This window comes from Cyrtonyx montezumae, unplaced genomic scaffold (assembly GCF_038088225.1).
Source record: "Cyrtonyx montezumae isolate F1298 unplaced genomic scaffold, pur_monq_1.0 scaffold_4, whole genome shotgun sequence".
Taxonomy (NCBI): Eukaryota; Metazoa; Chordata; class Aves; order Galliformes; family Odontophoridae; genus Cyrtonyx; species Cyrtonyx montezumae.
Genome location: NW_027072045.1, coordinates 10724953 through 10747182, shown reverse-complemented (window position 1 = coordinate 10747182; position 22230 = coordinate 10724953). Strand labels below are relative to the sequence as shown.

Genomic DNA, 22230 nt, shown 5'->3' with positions numbered 1-22230 from the left:
GCACAATCTCTGTCAGTGCAGCAGTCCTTTCTACAGTAACCCTTTTATTATTTTCCCAGGTTTTAGTCAGAGTTGGACTTAAGTATTTATGTATCTAGAAGGATTACTGATTCCTTTGTGTCTTAATTTATGCATTGCTTTCATGTCCAAGAACGCTGAAATGAAGATCTCCTTCAGTGAGACTGATGGTAACTAAAAGGCCACAAATACTATGCTCTACATTATGAGTAATGTATTACCATCAACATTTCTGTGTGTTTCTTCTGGTTTGTTGTAGAATTTTTTAGTCAACCACTAAGACTGAAACAGAGTTCTTTCATAATAGGGGGTGGGTGAGGAGAGGTAATCAGAGATGGACCATACCCCTCAGTTGATTTCCTGTAAGGGCAGTGTGTCCAAACAGGCCGTTGCTGGTGTAGGGCTCATAAGCTGAGTGTAATATTTGAGCTTCTTCTGCTAAGTGGCTGAATAACCTTGGACAAGTCATTTTATTGTTCTTTGAACTAGTTATCCTATATACAGATATCATGGTTTAACAACCATGGACATCCCTTTACAACCATTACAGCTCCAGTGTGGGTCAAATCTGTGTTTCCAAGTAGACCTTCTTTCCAGGTAGTCAGCCCTGTTCAATCTCTGCCTGCACTCAAGTTTGAGGAAACTACTGAAGACTTGTGCTCTTCTTAGATAGCTTATTCACACCTGTACTCCGAGTCAGAGATGGCAAGAGCTTAGGGTTACAAACTTAGGAAGTTGCCTTTGTTTGCATAAATCATACTTCCTCTCTCAAAGTTGCCCTCATCTACATTTTGTCCTGTACAAGGGCATAGCTGTTATATAAATCTGCTTATAAATATTCTCAATTTCTTTGAGAATGTAATAGTTTTTGGGTGTGTGGCAAATATGATATTTTTTATAGGTAAAACTTGTGAGCTTCTCTGTCTTTGATTTCTGCTTGTGCATATTACATAGCTTATATTCACTTATATCAAAGTGTAGTAATAAAACGGTACAGAAAAAGCTATGTGGATTAGATATTGAATGTTAAAAGCACCTTTGGAATCTAGGAATAACATAGGTCTGCAAGTGATTGAGCTCAATGTCAGTGACCTGTGGTTTGATTTGTAGGGCATTCACCTTGTTTCATCCTCACACGGAGCTATAATGTTTGTATGATAAGAAATAATTCCATTTGCGTTGTATGCAAGATCCTTCTGTCTTCTGACAGTTCCTTTGTAAATAGAAGCAGGTTTATAAAGGGAACGATGTTTTAGGATAAGCTGGATGTAAGAATGGAAATTTTACTAAGGAAGGATCATATCATATGGAATCATGTAGAAAAGCATCTGCTTATCTTACTTATTCCCACTGTGTATTTGATCATATCCTTTATAGTTAGCTTTTTCAATCTTTTTCACCTGCTATATCTTTAAAAAATGATGCAGCTCTGAAGTAAGGCTACAATCCATGCTATGGGATTAAAATAACTATCTGCTACATTTCAGTTAGAAAACTGGGATAGCTGGCAGTTCTCTTGTCCCGGTAGAACGCAGCTTGACTCTAAAATATCATTAAAATATTATTCATAACCTGTCATCAGACTTTTACTGAGAAATATTGAATATGCAACATGATGAATGTTTTTGTAGAATGACTTTTCAGAGTTGAATACTTTGATGATGATGTAGAAATATTTTCCTTATTTTTAGAAAATTCTAAATTAATTAGCTTATAACCTGTCAGCAAGTAGTAGTGGAGATCCTGAGATTATGAAAAGTAGATGCAAAGCAGTCAGCGGCCATACTCCTTAATTCAGGGTATTATCACACCTGTGAGCTGCTGTGCAGTTGAAATACAGTGTCTTAAAAATCAGATCCAAAACTAAGGTCTTAAATACTTATGGTCAATAAAAATCCAATGACTTTCTTACCAAACATAAGACGTGTTACTTCAGGGTTATCTGGCTTCCATGTTTGAGTCATTACCTTCCACCTGAATTTTGCAGTTAAAATATACCACTTCTTTTTTTTTTTTTTTCAATTCCTTTCTAAGCTGTTGAATAATACTGCAGTGCTTTGTGGAGAAATATGTTGTGTATTAAACACAGAATTCCAGTGATGGGTGAAGGTCTTTGTGAATACATGGTATAAAGATGTGTTGTATAGCCATAAGGTGTGATTATTATTAAACAGAAAGGCTCTGTTGACATAATCTGAATAATGGAAAAAAAACCCAACAACTTTCCAACTTTGTATGACTGAAACAAAACTGCATAGTGAACAGTGATGCATGGTAAGCACACACTATATCCATATCACCTTGTTACAATTAGCATCAGCTTGGTTGTAGGAACTTATCCCACTGCAAGTGAATTATGCACTGCTTTATTTGTTTCAAATTCAGTTCCTTCCCTTCAGAGTGAACTCTTCTAATTTGATTTCATGTCTGACTGAGTGGAATTTTATTCAGCTGCATGTCTCAGAATGGGTAACAGTGGGAAGATTAACATTATATGTCAGCTACCTTGGTTGACAATCACCTCAGAAGATTGGTCATAAATGCAGAAGAAGAATGCACAACCAATATTATTTGTGGGGAGAGGAGGCAAGGGGTGCAGTAGAAAATGTATAGCTATATATATAGCCATATATATAGTGATAAATACAGAATCTTACTACCTAAGCTTGTAGTACTGAGAGTATTGTTGTTCTATGTGTGCATATTGTTCTCCTATACCTGTGTATATACATGTATGCACATGCACACATATATAATCAATATTACTTTAAGTTCCAAAGTTCTGAATCTCTTTATTTTTCAACAGTCAAGGACTGCATAGGTAGGATGTGATGCTTCCAGGTCGTTAGCCACTTGAGATCATAGTTTCAAAGAGCGTGAGGGCAAAAGTCATCATTAGCTCATATATCTGACTCATATTAGAGTTAGATAACACCCACATACCCTTGTACTGAGCCAAGATTTTAGCCAAACCCTCCAAAGAACTGATGATACCACTGACAGAGAGTAGGAGATGTGGAGGGGGCATTACTGTCTTAGGTATAAATTAGCAGTTTCATTTCAGGTATTGAAAGATACAGGGAAGGGAGAGCAAACGAGATTTTCTCTGTGACCTTGAGCAGGTTACTGAGCTTTTGCACACCTCACCTCAACTAAAAATGGAATAAAATCATTTCTATGCTAATAGTGGTGTGTGAATGAATATATTAGAGGCATGACTCAATTCAGTAGTAACAATAGCTAGCTAAACACTCAAAATAGGCACATGTTTTATTTCGTTTGTGCTAACTTGATAGTAGACCTTTTGTATCCAGTTTAAGGTGCTTGTTGCTATACTGACTGAACAGATACATAACCATCTTTTCTCAGAGCTGCTACTATAATCTCATAAAGCTGACATGGATTTATGCAGGCTGGCACTTGGTGAAGTCAGAAGTTTTCTTCCAGCTAAAGGAGGAGATCTACGTTTTGCTTTCTTATCTGTTATACAAAACTTCTGCCCATTTATTATATGAGATATTGTTTTTTAAATCTTGTGTCACTTTCTTTTTCAGCCCGCTTCTCAAAAGCCCCATCCTCATGGAAACCATTTCTTTCACTAGCCTTTCTGTTTCATGAAATGTGCTGCTGTTAAATTCTTCACTGATATCCTAGTGCTTCATATAGCTCCCACCATACAGCATGTCATGCAAAAATGCTGAGTAAGAGATTTTTTCATTAGTCAGCCTCACAGGGAAAATAGGATACACCCCTTTTGTACCTGCCTTTATTTTGGTATTCTGAAAAGTCAGTTCAGTTTTATTTTAGGTATTACCTGTACATCTTCAAAATGGTTGAGTTTTACTCTCTCAAAACTGGCATTTATATATTTTCAGTAGCTGAGTAGACATCCTACTTAGATTTGAGAGCACCGCCTATCTGTATGTTACATCTGGGGTAGATTGTCTGAATTGAGTTTTTTTTGTCAGAATTGTCTATTTCTTAAAAAATAACTGCAATTCACTTCAGGAAGCTAATAACTGTAGAGTCTCTTTTGACCTACTCGTTATTATTTCTCTGTTATCTTACCTGTAGAGAGATTTTAGTGGAGTTAGTTTGAGGGAGTGCTTTGTATGCACGGAAACTTACAGGCAAACTGCAAAATCCACTACCAAAATACAATCTTTTATTTATTTATTTATTTTACTTCTATCATTTATATATGTCAGCCTTTTTAAGGGATTTTTCCATCCAAAAATGAAAAGGGAAAAATTCTTTTTGACTTTTTGTACTTTACTGGGACTTGGCTCTTTTCTATCTCTATTTCCTGGAGGATTTGAATTTGTCTGGGAGTACTGGATTAATGCCCCATATTAAGGCTGAAGCTAGCAGTTCTCTCATCCCTCAATTAAAGCAGTAAGTATATTGAATTTTAGACCCTTTCTTTTCTTCGAGGTACCATTCCTACTGGCAAAAAAGACGACATTTTTTCTTGTTCAGCTTTTACTAGCTCTTGAGTGGCAGAAGATTGTCTTGCCAGTGTAATTGTATCTAATTGCTTAGCCATGTAGTGACTGTGGCATAGCCGCATCAGCACAAAGAAATCACACTGCGAACTGAGAAAGCTAAGCTGGCAAAATGTTTAGCCATTGATCAAATGGTTCCTGGCATTTAAAAAATGTCCTTCCCTTATAAAAAAAAAAAATCGAAGGGTTGTTATGTATCTCAAAGAGAAGAGAAAGTATAGTACCTTGTTGAGTGAAGCTTTTGACTCCAGTTTCAGTTAGTGGATGGAATTTCAAGGGATTTATACTAATATGTAGAAATAAGAAATATGGCACAGGCTCTGCCCCAAGATATACTTTTTGGTTTTCAGCTGAGTGTGAATTGAAGGAAAAAATTTATTTCCACAATGCTGTGTACTGAAAAGTTAGAATTAGCCTCTGGTGCATCAAAGGGCTTGATTTGGAAAAAGGACTCTAAGGAGAATCTGTTCTTTTTTCAAAATAAAAAGAAAAAAAATCACATGAACTCTGTCTGTAGCCTAGTTCTGACTAGTGAGAATAAAAATATCTAATTATTACTACAGTATTTTGGTGCACAGCAGTCTGCTGAGTTAGTGCCTTCAAATTAATTTCTATCCAGTGCCTTGAATTTGCTTTGAACTGGAGTCTTAAAGGCAGTATGAGGTGACACATGGTAGTACTTCATACGTTGTCATTCTTCAGGACTAATTTTCAAGTTATTTCCTCCTTTTGCCATCCTTTCATTTTCCTTTTGTTGTGCTTGAAATGTTCATTGTTCAACTATGTCTTTGATTTTGGATTTTTACTCTGTCTGTAAGGGGAAATGTTGATGTTAACTTGAACAATTAGAGTATCTTTCAGTGATTCTGTGCCTGGCATGGTGATTTCTCCATACAATTAGAGTTTGTCTGGAGCCTTTTACTTTGCCTGGTGTTCTTTTTCTTCTTATTAATTAATTTATTAACATTTTCACTTGCACTAGATGCTGACTATGTATCCAGGAGGGTTCTGTGAGCAGTGTGGAGCCATTCACACTGAGCAAATCGTAGGACCATCGTGTTATTTCTCTGTGTGCTGTACCTGAGTTCAAATGCAATTCTGTAATGATGTAGTAAGTAATCACATTTCATTAACAAGGTAGTTAACAGGCTCACTTGTGTGAAGATCTATTGAGGGTCAGAATATCTACTTGAAAATTTTGTGTGAGCTTTAAGAATTAAATGGGTATTCAGCTGTTATGCTTGCTCTCCTCAGAAGGGAGTCAGTTTCTATTTCTACATATTTTGAATATAGTCCTTGGTAAATTAGGGTTTATTTTAGCCCTTCTAATCTCAGTCCATCTAGAATTAGTTGTTCTATGCTATAGAAACTTGCATCATGATAAACTGCTCTAAAAACATACTTACATTTATATTCTTTTCTTCCTCCTACATATGTTGCAGTTCAACTGGAAGGAAATAAAGTCTTCTGAGTAAAATAGCCCTTTTAGTTTAGGGTCTGTTGTTTAAAGAGGATTTTCAAAAACGTGGCAGAAAAGATGATAATCATTTTAAGGGAATCGGGTAAAGATAATCAGCTACTCTTGACAGTAAGAATATCTTTTTCCAATAAAAAGAATAGGCAGATATATCTGACACTGGCAAATGGGAAGCAGAACAGATTAAACAGTACTCAAATAACAGTTTTGGTGAAGAATTATCTTAGTTGGAAAGGTTTAATGCATTCTTAATCTTTGTGAAACTTCATTGCTCTCATAAACAAAACAGATTTCCCATGGTAAAAGTTATGGACAGAAATTAGGTGTGAATTTAAGAAATTAGAAGAAAACAGGTCAAGATACTTCTGAGAATCTGTGCCAATTTTAGCTGCTCTACTGGTGTTTAACCCAGAAATATTTCAGATGCTATTTATGAACATAAGGATGTTACAGGCAAAGTAAAACTCAGAGTTTATGGGTGTGGTGTGTACATGAATGTGTGATCTGTTTCTAAAGGTTTTTAGGAACAATGATGTATTTACTTGTGTTTGAACTTGGAAGAGACCTGTAGTGGGTCATAAAATGCCAGCTCTCCACACCATGCAAGATTGATTTAATTATAGAAATACCAGCCTTCATAGATGAATGTCAAGTATAGAATTGTTTCCTGCATTTTAATGTTTGTACACTGAGTCCATGAATTTTAGCATGCATGGGAGAAGTTATTGTTTTATGTGGTTCATGGTTGTGCTTTTCCCCTGACTTTTAACCTTTTACAGTCCGGATTTAGTGTTTCTGACAAGCAAGTAACAGTTGAATTGGCTTGCCTGGCATGGTGCTCGCAGGAGCCTGAGATTCATTTCTGCTTGTCTTCCACGAGTTTTAGTAAATTTTGGCAATTTGAGTAGGCACTCTTTGTATCCAGGCCTTTTTGTTAGATATGCAGAAATCATCTTACCTGGAAGGAGTACTGAAGCTAAAGTACATTAAAGATTGACCAGCATTCAGAGTCTGAAAAGAGAAGGCCGTGTAAGCACTCAAGGTGAAAAACAAGCAAAAATCATCACTTATCTGTAATCTGCATGAGAAAAGTAGAAACAGTAATCACCAAAGTAATTTTTTCAAATGTTTTGTATCTAGTTTGGACCTTGAAATCCTAAGCACAGACATGCTGTGCCATTAAGCTTAAAATATTTTGTAAAATGACCAATTCCTAAAGTTCTGACTCAGACAAAATTACCATTAGTTTCAGTAATAGTTCCGCAAAATAAATCTTGAATAAAAAGCTCAGGAATTGTTCCAGCAAATGACAAATAACTGAAACCGAACTTGTTTACTCCTTATTCCTGTATTCGGCATGTATCTGGGAAGGAAATAAATCTGCTGTGTACCTCAGGGTAAAGTGTATTAATCAACTAGTTATCTTGTTAAAGGAAAGTAAATGACTTGCTGTGCTGACTGAATACATTGCTATGCACAAAGCTAGCAGTGCTGTTAGCAATCCAATACTGACTGTTAGCCACCCAGAAGCTGCTAAAGAAGTTAAAATACTGGAGAAGTTCAACAGTAGTGCAGCAATACATTCACAAGCCCAAATTATATATTGTGACCTAGAGTCAGCTACAGGTCTTTATTTTTCAGAAGTACAGTTTGCAGATGTTCTTCCGTTGAGGCAAGTGTACCCTGCTCCTGCCTAAGCAGCAGGATATGGGCATGCTGTTCCATAATCCATTACTATTTTGTATGATATATTAAAAAAAAAAAAGATATTTCACAAGGACTGACTGTGTTTTATTAATTTCAGATAACTTATTTATATGGGAGAGTTAATGTTGATTGGAAAATGTGCAGAAGGATGCAGCAGCACTAAGGCTGTTTTGGAATAGTTAGGGGGCAGTCAGTTTGAGTTGTTTGCTTTTTGAGAAGGTAGCTTAACACTGGAGAGGTGAGGACATGGGTATAGAAAAAACTCTTTCTCCATCCTTCAATATGAGACAGTCAGACATGAGCTGCCAAGTGCATTGAAGGCATGAGCCTGTCACAAGGAGAGTCTGCCAGGTAGGGTGCTTTTCTCAGCCAGCTGCTCCACATCCTTTGGACTCTGAGCCTTCCTTCCCATGCATGTCTTGGTGTGTATATCTGTAATTTTAAACAGAGGATGCCAGTCTTGGGTACAGCAGCTGTCCTTACATGCACGTTCTTTTTCTCTCTCCTTTTGTACCATTTTTTTCTGAATTTTAAGAAATGAGCAGGTGGAGCTGAAAAAAACTCTTCAAAGTATACCAGTGGTCAGCTCTAATTAGAGTGAGGCTGAAGGGAGCCATATATTAAAGTGTTCATGATTTCAGAATTGCCATGTGTATTTCTTAGATGTACTATTATCTCTTAATAGATTCCAAAGTGTAACAGGAGACTGATTTTTCTTCCCTCGGGTACTTGGCATGTGCAGAAAAGTGCTGCTGTACTGTCAGAAAGATGTATGCAGGCTTTGCTGCCTTGTTAGACAGGTATTTGTAGGTTTAAGTGGTGGCTTGACTTTGAGACAGCTTTGGAGGTAGTGATTCTAGAACACCAAAGGACTTGAAGCTAAGTGCTCTCATCTTTCAGAGAAGTCTAAGAATCTAAGTCAAGCAGGTGATTAATGGCACGTAGGTACCTAAATTACAGAGAGGTATTTGTAGAAGCAGTTCAGTAGTTTCCTTGGTCACCATTTGGGGTCATTTTTTAGATCAGTCAGAAATGTGAGCAGAAGCTGGGTCTGCTGGGAAGCCCCATCTCAACCCCTACACCTGTAGGAACAGCAAATCATTAGCATCATAGCCTTTATCAAGGCTGTTTGAGACATCATTTGGGACACCTGTTATTTTTAAAATGAAAATGGCTATTGAGTTGTTAAAATGTGTTGTTACGGTGATGGGAAAATACAGAAGTTATAAATTAGAAGGTTGCGTTTGAAGAAGAGAAATATTTTGGCTCTGTATATAATAATTATTAGCCAGTACAGTATTTCCTACTGTTTGCTTTGTCATATTCACTCAGATTATTTAGATTCCTTGTTAATAAGAACTATATCAACCTCTGAATCTCCCCCAGGACATTTTAAGACAAGGTTCTGCTAGGCTGTAGAACAAAGGTTTGTTTAGAGCTCTCTTCAGCATAACTGTCAAGCTGCAGGCATAGTGGATGTAGCTGGAAAACTCACATCAGTCTGTGCAGTGTCATCAGTAATCCTCAGCTTCAAGGAACAGCTCACCACATCACTCTCCTTTTATGTGTATAGATGTGCATGTTTCATACTATGCACGCGTACAGAAGAAGAGTGGATAATTATTTGATCATCCTGCAGTGTTAGGGATAGACACTGAGTTTAAACACAGAGTTTAAATGAGCTACTCTGATTAATGATTTTATAAACTCTAGTGTAGGGTCAATAGCAGAAAAGGAATTGCTGCTATTATTTCTGTGAGTCTTCCATGCCATTTTCTCCTTCTTGTAGCTTATTTCTCATAGCATATTATTCTTGTGTGCCAGAGTTCAGAAGACTTGAAAGGAGAGGAGTATATATAAAATATTTGTTTGTCCTTTGGAAAAAGAATAAATCTGTTTCCCACATGCTTCCTAAGAGGGATGCAATAGTACTACTACAATAAAAATAATAATAAGTTGCTGTTGCACTTTCACTGGAAATGTTTGTACTTTCTTGTTCCTGGAAGATGGTAATAACGTAGCATTCAGCTTTTATTGTCACAAAAAAAAAAAGTCAAGGGTGAAGACCTTAAGAGATGCTCCGAGGTATTTTTTCTCTCTCATTAAGTTGTTTTGAAAATGCCAGTCACTTTGGTGTAGTCTGTGCCAAAGGAAACAGATATGCTCTTGAGAAGCGTTCTTACAAACTGGAGGAATAAGTCATCTCAGACAGGTTTAATTTAACTCCATCTAGGGTGGTGCAAATTTCACCAAAGACAGGGAAATGATCTTGGCCTTTCCTTCATGTTGGTGGCAGCATTTTAATGAGAAACCCCCGAGCATCTCATAAAGTATTAGTGTTACAACACTGTGAAAGGACTTCTGCATCCAGTTCCAAACCTGCATTCATTTACTCAATAAAACCTCACAGTGGACAGTTAAAGGAGAGTCTGGATGATGAAAATACAAGCTGTTGTAGGGAACTGTGATTGCAAAGATGTTTGCTGATGGATGTGGAATAGACAAGAAAGAGGAGCTTTTGAAAAGTGTTTATTGAGGAAGTTTATACTGCACATTTCTCACGTTGCTGGAGGCAACTTTCTTCTGTTGTTACAGAATTTGTGAAGGTTACCATATGCTAATTTTTCTATGGCTCATAAAACTCCTAATTGTAGATGTCCTATGCCAACAGCTACTTTATTAGCTATATGCATATGTACAAATAAGCAAGCTTATAAAGTAACTATAACTTGGTGTGTGTATTTGTGTATTTAATCCAGAGTCTGGTGTCTGTTTAAAGCTTACAGATAGGGATCACAGCTCTTTAATGCTTCTTTGCTGCTTCATGGTGTCATCAACAGAATGGATCTGAAGCTCAGCATAGCTCTGATATTTTGGTTATAATGCCAATAAAGAAGAAGCAAGAAGCTCCCTGTGGCATATTGACTGATTTTTATTTTTATTTTGCCTCAGCAAAGAAAAAACTGAAGAACTGTAGAAGTGAAGAACTGTAGTGTGCTTGCATAGTTTAATATGTTGCTTTTTCCACATTATTAATAAATATAAAGATTTTTAGGCAGTCAAATATTGGAGCTTCTGCCACCATACATGACACTGCACATTTTTGCTCTGCATCTTGATCTTTATCTTGCTTCTTTCTTTCTTTGGCTGAAGTTTGTTGAACTTCAGTTACTGGAGACAGGAGATAACACAAATGAAACTCCCTGTGACACAAAGGATTTGAAACTGTCTTTTTGTGTGACAGAAAGCTCTTGGTGAATGGTGAAGGGTGGTGGTGTGCAGTATACCACGTGAATTTGTTGAATTATCTACTTGGGAAGACAAGCTAGTGAAAATGAGAAAGCTGTGGCTTTGTGGCCTATTTCTGCTGTGAATTCATCTCCATTAAATGTGTGGTCATCCATTGTCCTTTGCTCAGATGATACCCTGGGCAAACTAACGTGAAGGCTGATTTCACAAGTTTCCCAGTGTCTTGGTGAAAGAGATGACATAAAATGAGTGTTTTTTTTTTTTTAATTAAAACTAATGCCTGGTGCATTGGTCTATACTAGCATTGAAGACTGCTTCCCACTGCTTGTCAGGGCAATGAAAGCTTTATTGTCAGGTTGGGAATACGTCTCACGGGACTAACAATCCCTCTGGCAGGGACCAGTGAGCACACTGGGCTGTGCAGGTTAGCAGAAATTGCTTCTTTTGAAGTAGGATTGCAGTTGCAAAGGTGGTTCTTCTTGCTGTACCCTGAGCTAATTTGTGACTGCAGAGTCCTGAAGGTTCAACTGAAATCTCCCAAGCACCAGCTAATCTTCTGCACAAGAAAACTTTTTTTTTTTTTGTCAATTCTCCATGGAGAAATCAGGCCAAGAGAACTGTAGATTCTGGCTGACTTAGCAACTAGTTAAATTTAGGGGAGAGCAACTTGTCTGCCTCCCCCTAAAGTTACTGTGCTAGAGACTTAGGGATGCAGAAATGTATGTTGTGGCCTAGCCTGAAGGCAGATCTGTGGGCTGCTCTGAGCTCCCTTGGAAAACAAATCTAAGATAGGGAGGGCTGTTCTAAAAATAACGTGGAGTTTTATTTGCACAACTTATTCAGCAGGTGTTCACAGAGGTGCTGTAATTCTCATTGGAATGCCTGAAATTTGACTGTAACACTTAATCTGAGTCTCTCAGTGTGTCCTGCATACACACAATGAATGTACCTTCATCTCACACCACAGGCTTGGTGCAGTTTGTCATAAAACTATGAAGCTGGTTGAAATTAAGGGCTCAGTTGTATGTTCAAGCACCTGTTGTGCTTGTGTCAGTGGGAATGTTGCTATAGGAGGGATTGCAGAAAAAGCTTTGATACTGGCCTAGGCTTGGCTTGAAGAAATGTGAATTGTCCTTTTCAGTGAAGGAGTGAGAGCATGAATCCGGAGTTACAGAAAGGTCTGGTGGATCTTTTTTCATCACCTCATGACCTTAGATCATAACCTTGAGAAGGTGTAACTGGCACATGATGTATGTTACAGTTGCAGTCTGAAGACAGAAGGGAGCAACAGTTTGAAGAAACACGTCCTATAGATGCTGTAGCTCTAACTTCAATTGTGTTTCAACTGACAGAATAGAGTCTTCTACTTAGGCATCAAAGACATCTTCTTACCTTCTTGTTTTTGAGTTACCAATGATCTTCATTGATGACTTAAGATCTTGTCAGTGTCAGGATACCTCCTTTCCATCCTGTTAACACTGGGACCTCTGACATTTTAAGGAAAGCACATGTATTTTCTTTGCTTCCAAAAAGCAACACAGAACCATCTTCTGGGGTATCAGTTTGTACACTATGACTGAAAGCTTCTTTTTACATATCAGACAACCTTGCAGCTGTCTGCACATGATACACATTGCGCGTGTTGTGTCTTTCCAATATAGCTAGTGTTATAAAACCAAAAATTTTTAATTCTTTTTTGCTTTTTTCCCCCTTTTTCTCCAGATATTCCTGATTTCTTATGTGTGGGGACAGAAGTACTTGCTTTAAGCAGTGCATTTTTGGTGGCAGTATTGCATGTATCTTGTAATAAGTTGGATTTACTCTGGTGGTTGCTGTTTGAAAATTAATTAAAATTAACTGATTTAATTTTCATCCTGGGCTAACATGTCAGAAAGTATAGGAATGCCAACTTGTGAATGCAAAGCTTGCTGATGAGTAAAGAAGTACTCAGGATTTTCTTCCAATGTTTTGCTGACTTATGGTGCTTTTAACACAGTGACAAATTAATTGACTAGATGTAAAAGAGATGGACAGTGCTTAGCAAGGAAGGACAGGATATGCATTATAAGACAGCTGATTCTGCCTGTGTTGGATTATGGAGACAATATACATCGGAAAGCTAATGAGTCTCTGTTGCATAAGATAGATTCTCCTTATAATAGAATTGCACGCTTTGTCTCTAAATGGGGTTATTATACACACCATTGCACAATGTTTGAAGAGCTTGGTTGGCCCTTGTAGAGAGTTAGAAGAGAAATAAATTGAAAAACAATTGCACATAAGACCTTCAATCCATCAATTGCTTCATATTTATCCAAATTACTGTTGCGCTCTTCCAAAATACAAATCTGTGATACATTCAGGGGTGGAATGTTAATACTGACCAGCCATGTTTGGAAAAGGAAGATTTTTCTTTCACTTCTGTTTTTAACTTGCAATAAAATCTTGCATCCACGGGAAGAAAAAGTAGTAGTGACAGCCACTTGTAGTGACATACTAGCTCTCTCCTGAGAGTGAATTCTTAATTTAATTTTTGCCACTATGCAAACTCCCTTCTGAGTCTCTGGAGCTTTTGATTTTTCTAGAGATGAGCTGTGGACAGCTTCATTTATAAGGAACTCTTCCTCAGTAATATTCAAAATTTAATTTAATTTTTACTTTGCAAAAGTAATTTATGATTTGAGATGCCATTTCTAGGTCCATTACAGTACATGGTTTTCATAAAGCGCAAAGGTCTGAAAACTCTGGACGCCTTACGCTTTCAAATGCTGCATACATGGAATTTGAAATGTTCAGGACATAAAGGTGCAAGTATAACCATGGTGTTATTTCCATTCAGACATGGTTATATCTAATTCCAGCAAGTATTCTTTTCCAACAGGAAAGCAGAGAAGACACACGATAAAGAAAAATTATTTGTTGGTAGCTGTATGAGTCATGGTTGTTCCTATTCATCCTTTTCTTTCCTGTTCCACAGCCTCAGTTAAGCTGGAGAGTTTTGTGCATGTGTGTACGTGTATGTGCATTTGAAGAATTTTGTCTGGAGTAAGCTGCTATGTTTTTGTACAGTCCTTGCCTGACACTTCTGTATCTTTGTCACTTCCTGTTGGGTGAAGCTACAATCCGTAACATATGACAGTGTGGCTCATAAGAAGAAATTGGAATAAGCACAGATACTAGTAATTAATTTCCCATCCCTGAATACTTTTTCAGTTATATATCTTCTGTGGTTAAGTGTGCTTGTTGATGATAGAGCTTAAAAGTATTTCATTCATCGTTTAAACTAACTGGATGTTTTTCTTAGTACGCTCTCCCACTGCTATCACAACAACTTTCAATACCGTATGGCTAGCGAGGAAAGACCAACACACAGGCAGATTTGTTTCTGCAAATGTCTTCCCAATTTAATTGCATTTTTCAGTGGTGTTTCATTGCAGGTTGTACTGCAGCTATAGTAATTTTATAACAGTGCTTCCTTCTATCTTTTTCTTAGGAAAAAGAGAAACTGTATGTGGAATTGAAATGTGTTCTGGCCCGGCGGCCTGGACCTGAAGCTGCAGAACAGTTGCAGCTCTACCGGCACACTCTCCGAGAGAAGACCAAACAGCTGAAAGTAAGGGATGCTCTCTGTCTCTGGATAAAAGGCTGCTAGGTTTGGTGAACAGCTTCACTGCTGCTTCTGGAGACCTAGACTTCAGGAAGATTTTCAGTGTTCAGTGTGCATGCAGTAGTATATTAGGTTAGGAAAATAAAGTTAACTGCACCTCCCCAATAGCAGTAGGATATATTTTTGTCCCATTACATTTGTTTATTTTATTACAATTAGAACTTAATAGAATAAGCATGCACAGCACAATGCTGTAAATGCTTTTTATGCACACTGGGACAGCACCAGTTTTCCATTGAGCTCATTCTTTCCCTTTTCTTAATACATTGCAGTCTTTAATAAGCAAATCTGGACCATTTCATTTTCTTTTAACAACCTAGTGGGAATATATTGAAAATTATGTCTCAAATTGTTCTAATTTCTCTTAAAATGCATATATGTATGTTAGACTTGCAAATTTTGTAGTGATGACCAGAGTAACCTTAACCCTTTGTCACTAGAAAGGAAGATTTCTTTTTTGCTCAAGATTCCTTCTCAAATCTTTGAAAGTATGATATTAAGAAGTGATTCTTTGAAAGAATGAGCTGATCTTCCCTTTTTCTTGCCTGCATGAAAGATCAGTCTCCCCAGGAGTTCGTCTGCTCCTACAGCTCCTTTCTCTGTTGAAGTCATCATCTCCTCTTCACTGCATCATAATCATGTCTGTACTAACCATGAGAAAAAAAAACACCACAGGAGCAGATGGGCCCTTAGGAAACAAAGAGGCTGTTATGCAAATCTTATCTTTCCATGGAGAAGAAAAACAATGTAGAAAATGTAAAATAGAAGCCAAAGTTTAGCTAAACTGAATGTGATTTGAAGTTTTCCGTACGGTTCCCGTTTGTCCTTAATGCAGTCAATTGCTAATGTGTATTTCAGGCACAGTATGCTGTAATGTACTGGTGTGCATATCATTTGGTGGTGCTAGGTCAAGTTATTCTCCTTCTTCAAGAAGGAAAAGACACTATGTATGCTCTTATTGTCTTTAAAGTTCACAGATTCACATGGAAGCAGTATTTTATTCATATTTACGCTGTCTAGTGCCACTTTGATTGTGTGGATTTAATTACTTCATTCAACAAAGTGGATTTCTCTCAGTAAGAAACATTATAAATAAAAAAAGCCCTGCACTGTAGTTTTTTAAGACCTTCCTTTTGGGTTTTCAACCAAATTTGTGTCCCAGAACGTTAAAAGCTGATGTATGTATCAATACAATTCCCATAATGTCTGGGGTGTATTTTATATGTTTTATTGCAGTTAAATTGTGCATCTTTAATTTCCTAAACGGTCCTTAGGTGGGCAGAGGTGACTGAATGAAACTTGAAGGAAAGTGAAATGTGGTGGAAAATGCTGATTTCTTACATGGTCAAATATGAAAAGCAAAAGTGCTTGTAAAATTACTAACATGCATATAAGGAAAACTTACATCTCCCATTGCTGTATTTTGCCTTTTCTTTGATAGGTTTTGTCCTCAGAACTGAATATGTGTGAATCACAGAGCCAAGGATACAAATCTGAAATTGAAAGGCTTACTAACGAGCTTCTGAATGTGAAAAAGAAATATCTGACTCAGAAACGCAAGGAGCAACAGGCCAAGTATGGGAAAATAAGTTTTGCCTATACAATGTTTTGCATAAACCTACATGTTTTTTTTTTAAGACCCTGCTTTATCCTTTTGATCAGAATGTGTCCAAATGTGACTGAAGTGATAGAATTTCATTGCCTGACTTTCCTGATGTTTTCCTTCACTCTACTTCATATTACTTTGTATTACTAGTCTGGTCTAGATTTATCATGACCTGTGGTCATGTGAAGAACATCCAGCAGTGATGTTGCTGATGTATTCTGCACTCCAGTTAAATTATCTGTGCCAACTAGGTGATGCACGAAAGACATGGATTGGGTTCCTGTCCCACTCATCTAATGAGAGATCCTCAAATATTTTGAGGACCTCAGTGCACTTCACGAGTTGTAATTAAATGAAGCAACATCTACTGTGTAGGACAACCTTTCTTCTTGGGGACAACTACACAATCCTGTTATAAGAACGATACCGTTATTGTTTCCAAAATGTGGCAGTTGTGACTGATGACTATCTCCTTCTGGCAGCAAATATCATCACCAATGGCTGCAGAGAAGAGCAATCCCCATTCACTTCTTGCTTTCTTCCTTCAGGAGATGGAAGGAAAAGTGGAGAGAAATGATGGAGATGGAGGAAAGTGAGCAATGCTCGGAATCTGGTTTTTGCCAGATACCCTTACCCTTTTGAGAGGAGAGCCTAAGAACTTTCATGTAGTTAGTTGTCTCTTTATAACCAGTAGCAGCTTGAGGTTACCTTCCTGCTGGTCTCAGTCCATAACTGAGCATTCATCTGCTCCTCCCAATAAAAAGAAAAAAAATAGGATCCTAGTTGCCCATTTTCTGGCCTATTAAAGTAACCTAATTTGTAGAGGCTGAGAGATGAGGCATTCTGATCATGAATCTCTAGGCTGGAGCACTATAACTATTAGTCACTTATGAAAATTGAGTAGTAGGACTTTTAAAAATAAGTTACTTAAAAATTCCTTAGATTTCTGCAGTCAGATCATGTGACCTGTTACCATATTCTATGTATGTCTTTGGTCTTTCATCCCTTTCTTCAGCTTGTCCCTTCCTCACACATCATAGCCACCAATACTTTATATTGCTGAATATAATTCAAAGCTGGCAGTATCTACTTCTTCTTTAATCCTATTTCAGGCAGCAAACAGTTTTGATGACTGAATTAGCAGTGATAAACAGCGACTTTAGTCTATCTGTAAATTGCATAATGTTACCTTTGTGTTTGGAATTAGCAACAATTGTGCAGTGCTAATGGCCTTCCTGGAGCTTTAGGATCAATATGTGAGACTACCATAATGCCTGATAATCCATTTCCAGCAGCTAAGTATCCTCTTCACAATAGTTTTAATGTTTCCATTTTGGACCCTGGCATCCTGTTTCTTTCTGATTGTTAGATGAGAAGAAATTCACCAATGTTTTGTTGCTCTGTCATACCTGGAATTAATTTCTGTTACGACCATTGAGAAAACAGTTTGTTAGAGGCGTAACTGCATTAAAGAAAACAAAAACACTGCATGAGGGGATGTTGTCTGAACTTGTTGACTGTACGCAGCAAATGAAATTTTGTGGTGTAGGTCCATTAATGACAGACTCATTACACTGTTTATAGGTTCAGGACAAAGATGTCTGCTATTAGTGCAGTTTGTCAGGTTGTTTTTCTCATGGATGACTATGGCTATAGTCCTATGACATGGTGTCTTTGTGACATCTGTGTTTTGGAAGTACATTCACGTGCTGTTGGTGGTGCTTCTGCTGGACAACTGCATCTCATTCCTAGCACCTCAGTCTCAGAAGCTACCAGCACTGTGCTGTCAGCCCTAACTCACACTTCTCTCGTGCTGTGGCTGCTGAGAGGTAGCTGGGTGCTGGGCCTGTTCCTCATTGTTTAGCTCCCCAGAAGAAAACTGCTGGGCCATAAGCTGCTTTGAGGGATACGTACACCCAAAGGCATAAATGGACATATCAGCCATGGATAATTGCAGGTTTTGTGTCTCTAGACTCCTCTTTGCATTGCCCGACTGCAAAGGAAACAACCTTGTTATGCTGCCTTCCTTCTTCAAACTGCTAATTGTGCATGACATGTCTTTTGCTCTCTGCAGTAGTGAAAGTCTGTTCTGCAGCCAGATCCTTCCCCAGGGAGTCCTTTGCCCCTGACGTACAGCCATTCCACACTGCTGCTGCCTCAGACTGCACTGTACAGGCACAGTCTGGTGTGTGGTGCTAACCAAAGAGTCAGAGATAGTTGATTCTTAGAATCTCAGGTTGCCCTAAATCCCAGCTGATGTAAAACCACTGACTTGATCTCTATCACGCTAGCTAATGTTAACACCATGTCTGAAATAAATGTGTCTCCTTTTGCTAATAAAAAGAGGATCCTGTCAGGACAATAGCATTAGCAGCACTATTGATTACAGTGGTATGAAGGAGAATTAATACTCTCAGATAAACTCACTCAAAGGTATCATCTAAAGCTTTTATTGATTTCCACAAGATGCTTCTGGTTTGTGATTTAAAGTCTTGATACTGAACTAATGCAGCTTTCCATGGTATGCTGAAGGAATATGAGTGACAATAGGAATTTGGCTTTGCTTTATGTTCAAGCTGAAAATAATGTGCTTCAGATTTTCTGAATTTGAAATCCTCTTTTTCTTTTCTCTGATTCTGAATGTTATCTTTCTTAGATGTCTTAGGCTTTCTTTTCCTAACTCCTTCCATTTTAACCTTCTTCTTGTACCCTTTCTGCTTCATTATTTTTTTCTAGTTGCTTTTAGTGCCAGGGTTCTAGTTTGATCTTTGTAAAGATTGGTGAGAAAATACAAAGCTTAAATCCACACCAAAGACCTGATCCTGCAGTCTTACCTATGTAAATAACCATGCTGAGGAATGTCAGTAGTAGCTGGGAGCTTTTGCACGTGGCTGCTTGCGCATTAATTCTGCATTAATATATTACAGTATTCTGCTGCACAGAATTTTCCATACTGATGAGCACATCTGTTGGCTGTCTCCATGGGAGCGTAAAGCCAGGGCGAGCACTGACTCTGATTCATTTTCTCTCCCCAGATATGGAAGCCCAATAGTGAGATAGGATGAACCATCTAAATGTAGCATGTTGGTTCTTAGTGCTGTCAGCTGGAATGTCCATTAGAGCTATACTGATATAACTAAAAATATGTACAAATAGTTTTCATGGCTAAGTTCATCTCAGCTATCTTTTGCCTATTCTCCCACCTCCGTATGAGTTAAATTTGGAAAGTGAGGCAGAACTAGTCCTCCTACAAGGTTTTTCTGAACTTCCTCCTCTTCCCACACAGGCAGTAATATTTAAGAATAGAGAAAAGTATTAATTCCAGGAAGTGTTTTCTTTTCCTTTACTGGGGATTGATGGGTGCTAATGGGTTCTAATGTAGAAGCTTTGTTTCACTCGTGATTTTGTCTCTGTAAAATAGAAGTAATGGTACTGACCTTCTTTGTAAAACCTTGAGACCACTACTGTTGTAATAAACTAGTACATCATAAAGTTCCACTTTGTTAATTTTAAATATCTCAGGACCTATTTCTGAAACGTTCAGGTGTATCACCACGAGTCTGAAATATTGCCCTTTGTATTTGTTCTGCCACACTTACCTCACAAACCTCATTAGAAGGGAACCAGCTAACCCATGTTCCCTTGTCCTAAGTCCATCAAATTGAAGCCTACCTGCATCCTCAGGCACAGCAGTTTCCTGGGGCTGTCAGTGTACCTACAGCACAGTGCTATTTTTTTCTGCAAACGTCACAGGCAGAGTAATTATCACTAGAACTTTCTGAAGATGTGAAGACAGATAACAGTATTTATTCATTAAAATTCAACAAAGTAAAAACATCTCCACATTAGGCCTTTGATGAATGTAGCTGTTTTAAAACAAATGTCTCCTTGCTAGAATGGGTTGATTATTAGAAATCTGAAGTCACGGAGCTCATGTACAAACTTTCTCTAATGAGGTACTCTGACCATTTTGGGGAGTGGCACTAAGCTCATTTGTTTCTGGCTTTAAATAATTCCAGAAAGCATCAGCAGTCGTGTAATTAGATCCAAACAGGCACCCAGTCATAGTGGTTTTGCCCAACAGGCTTTAATCAACAAATTTTTAATGATCTCTTGGAACATGGTTGCATCAAAGAAACTTTGGAGGATGACAATTTCTTTAGTTTGTAAACATCACTGGGCAGCAGAATGAAAAATGCATTTTCCTTTTCTTTGTTTCTATTTCAAGGGAGAAGAAGCGGTCCTTGGCTGAAATGGATTCTCGGTTCCCATACCTCAGATCTGATGTTCCTCGCTTTGCTCTCAGCAGACCCATTCCCAGAGTCACAGCATAGGAGTGGACTCAGCACTCTCCCAGTTTCCTGCTGAGCTCCGTCTGTGCTGGACTGTTCAACAAATGAAAATTCAGAAAGAAATTAACTATCATCGTTTCGTCTGAAATCATTGTATTGACTTCAAGAATAATAAAGGCATTTTGTGTTAGAACTAAGCTACTTGAGGTTTAGAAACAGTGGACTAGGTCTTCCCATATGATGCCAGCAGAAACCTGAACTGTAGAACTGAGTAGAGGTGACCACGCAGAAATTTCTTCAATACTGTATCTCTTTATTTAGCAAGTAATGCCACAACATGCCTTCATATGCAGAGCAATTTCCCCTTTATCTACCTCTGTTGTAAGCACTCACTCTGTCATCTGAGTCAAAACACCTGAAAGAAAAACTGGAAAGAAAAATTAATAAGCTGATGTCCCAAGCCCTACTGAGCAAATGCAGAATTAACAACATCTGTTCTTAGATGTACCCATGTAGCAGTTCTTTGTGCAGGTGGTATATAATTTGGTTTATTCAGTGTTTGCTACTGTTAGTAAGATCAAGGAAGCTTGTGGCTGCAACGTGCATTATTAAGAATGGGATTCTGTTTACTCTGATAGACACAAAGTGACATAATTATGCCTATTCAACTGGGGAGCCTGCACACTGACTGGGACATGCTGTTCTCCCACGTAAATCCTTCCCAGTAAGTCAAACTTGGACTCAAAACATGGGAAACTTTACTCTTTAATTTCTAGGCGCTTGGGCATTTTTGTAACTTTCAGAAATTGTTTTTGTAATGCAGCAGGAGCCCTCCAACCTTTTCAGCCAAAAGAGATTTAATTACCATTCATTAACAAGTGAAATAACAAAGTCACGGCATGAGGTGCTGAAGTATAGAAAACTTTCAAGCTGTAAAATAAAATGTTTTCAAACTGATTTGTACATGGAAGCTCTTTCTCAGCCTGGGGGATAAAAATACTTGTCCAAAGAGATATGCTGATAAATATTTCACATGCACAAAAAAACCCTTTGCAAAGATTTTGTTCTTTCCTTTAGTGGAACACATAATTAAATATTAAAGCTACTGTGGGAAACTTTTAATGGAAGTGTTTAATTCAAAGGAATCAAGTTAAATACGGCAGGGATCTACTTTGCTTTTACACTGGGGACCAGAACACTTAGTCATCAGATCCATTGTATTTTTCTTTTGTTCCCAAAATAGATATTATTGCTTTTTCTCTGTCAAGTGCATTATGCTAAAGTTATCATTTTAGGGCAGTCATGCTGTCTGAATCGTGTCTTTTGTGTACCTGACATGTCCTTATACTTAGAATAATTGAGAATGACTTACATGGGGCTTGAGTTTGATGGGATCCCAAGAAGGTTTGAATGAAGCTTGTAAGAGCAGTGTTTGTTAGAAGCCTGAGTATCCAGCCTACAGCTGGACTCCACTCTGCTTACTGCTACTGGGAAGACATTTGTACTGAAGTAAGTGAAGTCACATTTACTAATTCACACAAATAAGAGACACTGCTATCCTCACAGCATAACATCACGCTGCAGAAAAGCAACTTATGCTCTAACAGTACAGCACACCCCCTAACCTATCCAGTAGTGGTTGGAGTCCGTACACGTCTCTTCCCTCTGTCTGGTATCAGGGTTTAGAAGACGGGGTGCTATTGTGCTTA

The 22230-nt window shown here is 37.9% G+C and overlaps 2 protein-coding genes across 2 annotated transcripts in view; one reads left to right on the top strand and one right to left on the bottom strand.

The window, feature by feature from the left end:
* The window catches only part of CFAP58 (cilia and flagella associated protein 58), a 54516-nt gene extending 32797 nt beyond the window's left edge, over positions 1 to 21719 (top strand). The window contains exons 16-18 of the mRNA XM_065746598.1: positions 14450 to 14569; positions 16065 to 16198; positions 20458 to 21719. Coding sequence (XP_065602670.1) covers positions 14450 to 14569; positions 16065 to 16198; positions 20458 to 20563 — 360 coding nt within the window. The 3' untranslated portion in view covers positions 20564 to 21719. The remainder of the gene's footprint in view (positions 1 to 14449; positions 14570 to 16064; positions 16199 to 20457) is intronic.
* ITPRIP (inositol 1,4,5-trisphosphate receptor interacting protein) overlaps positions 1 to 22230 on the bottom strand; it is a 434606-nt gene that overhangs the window by 57466 nt on the left and 354910 nt on the right. The window lies entirely within an intron of this gene.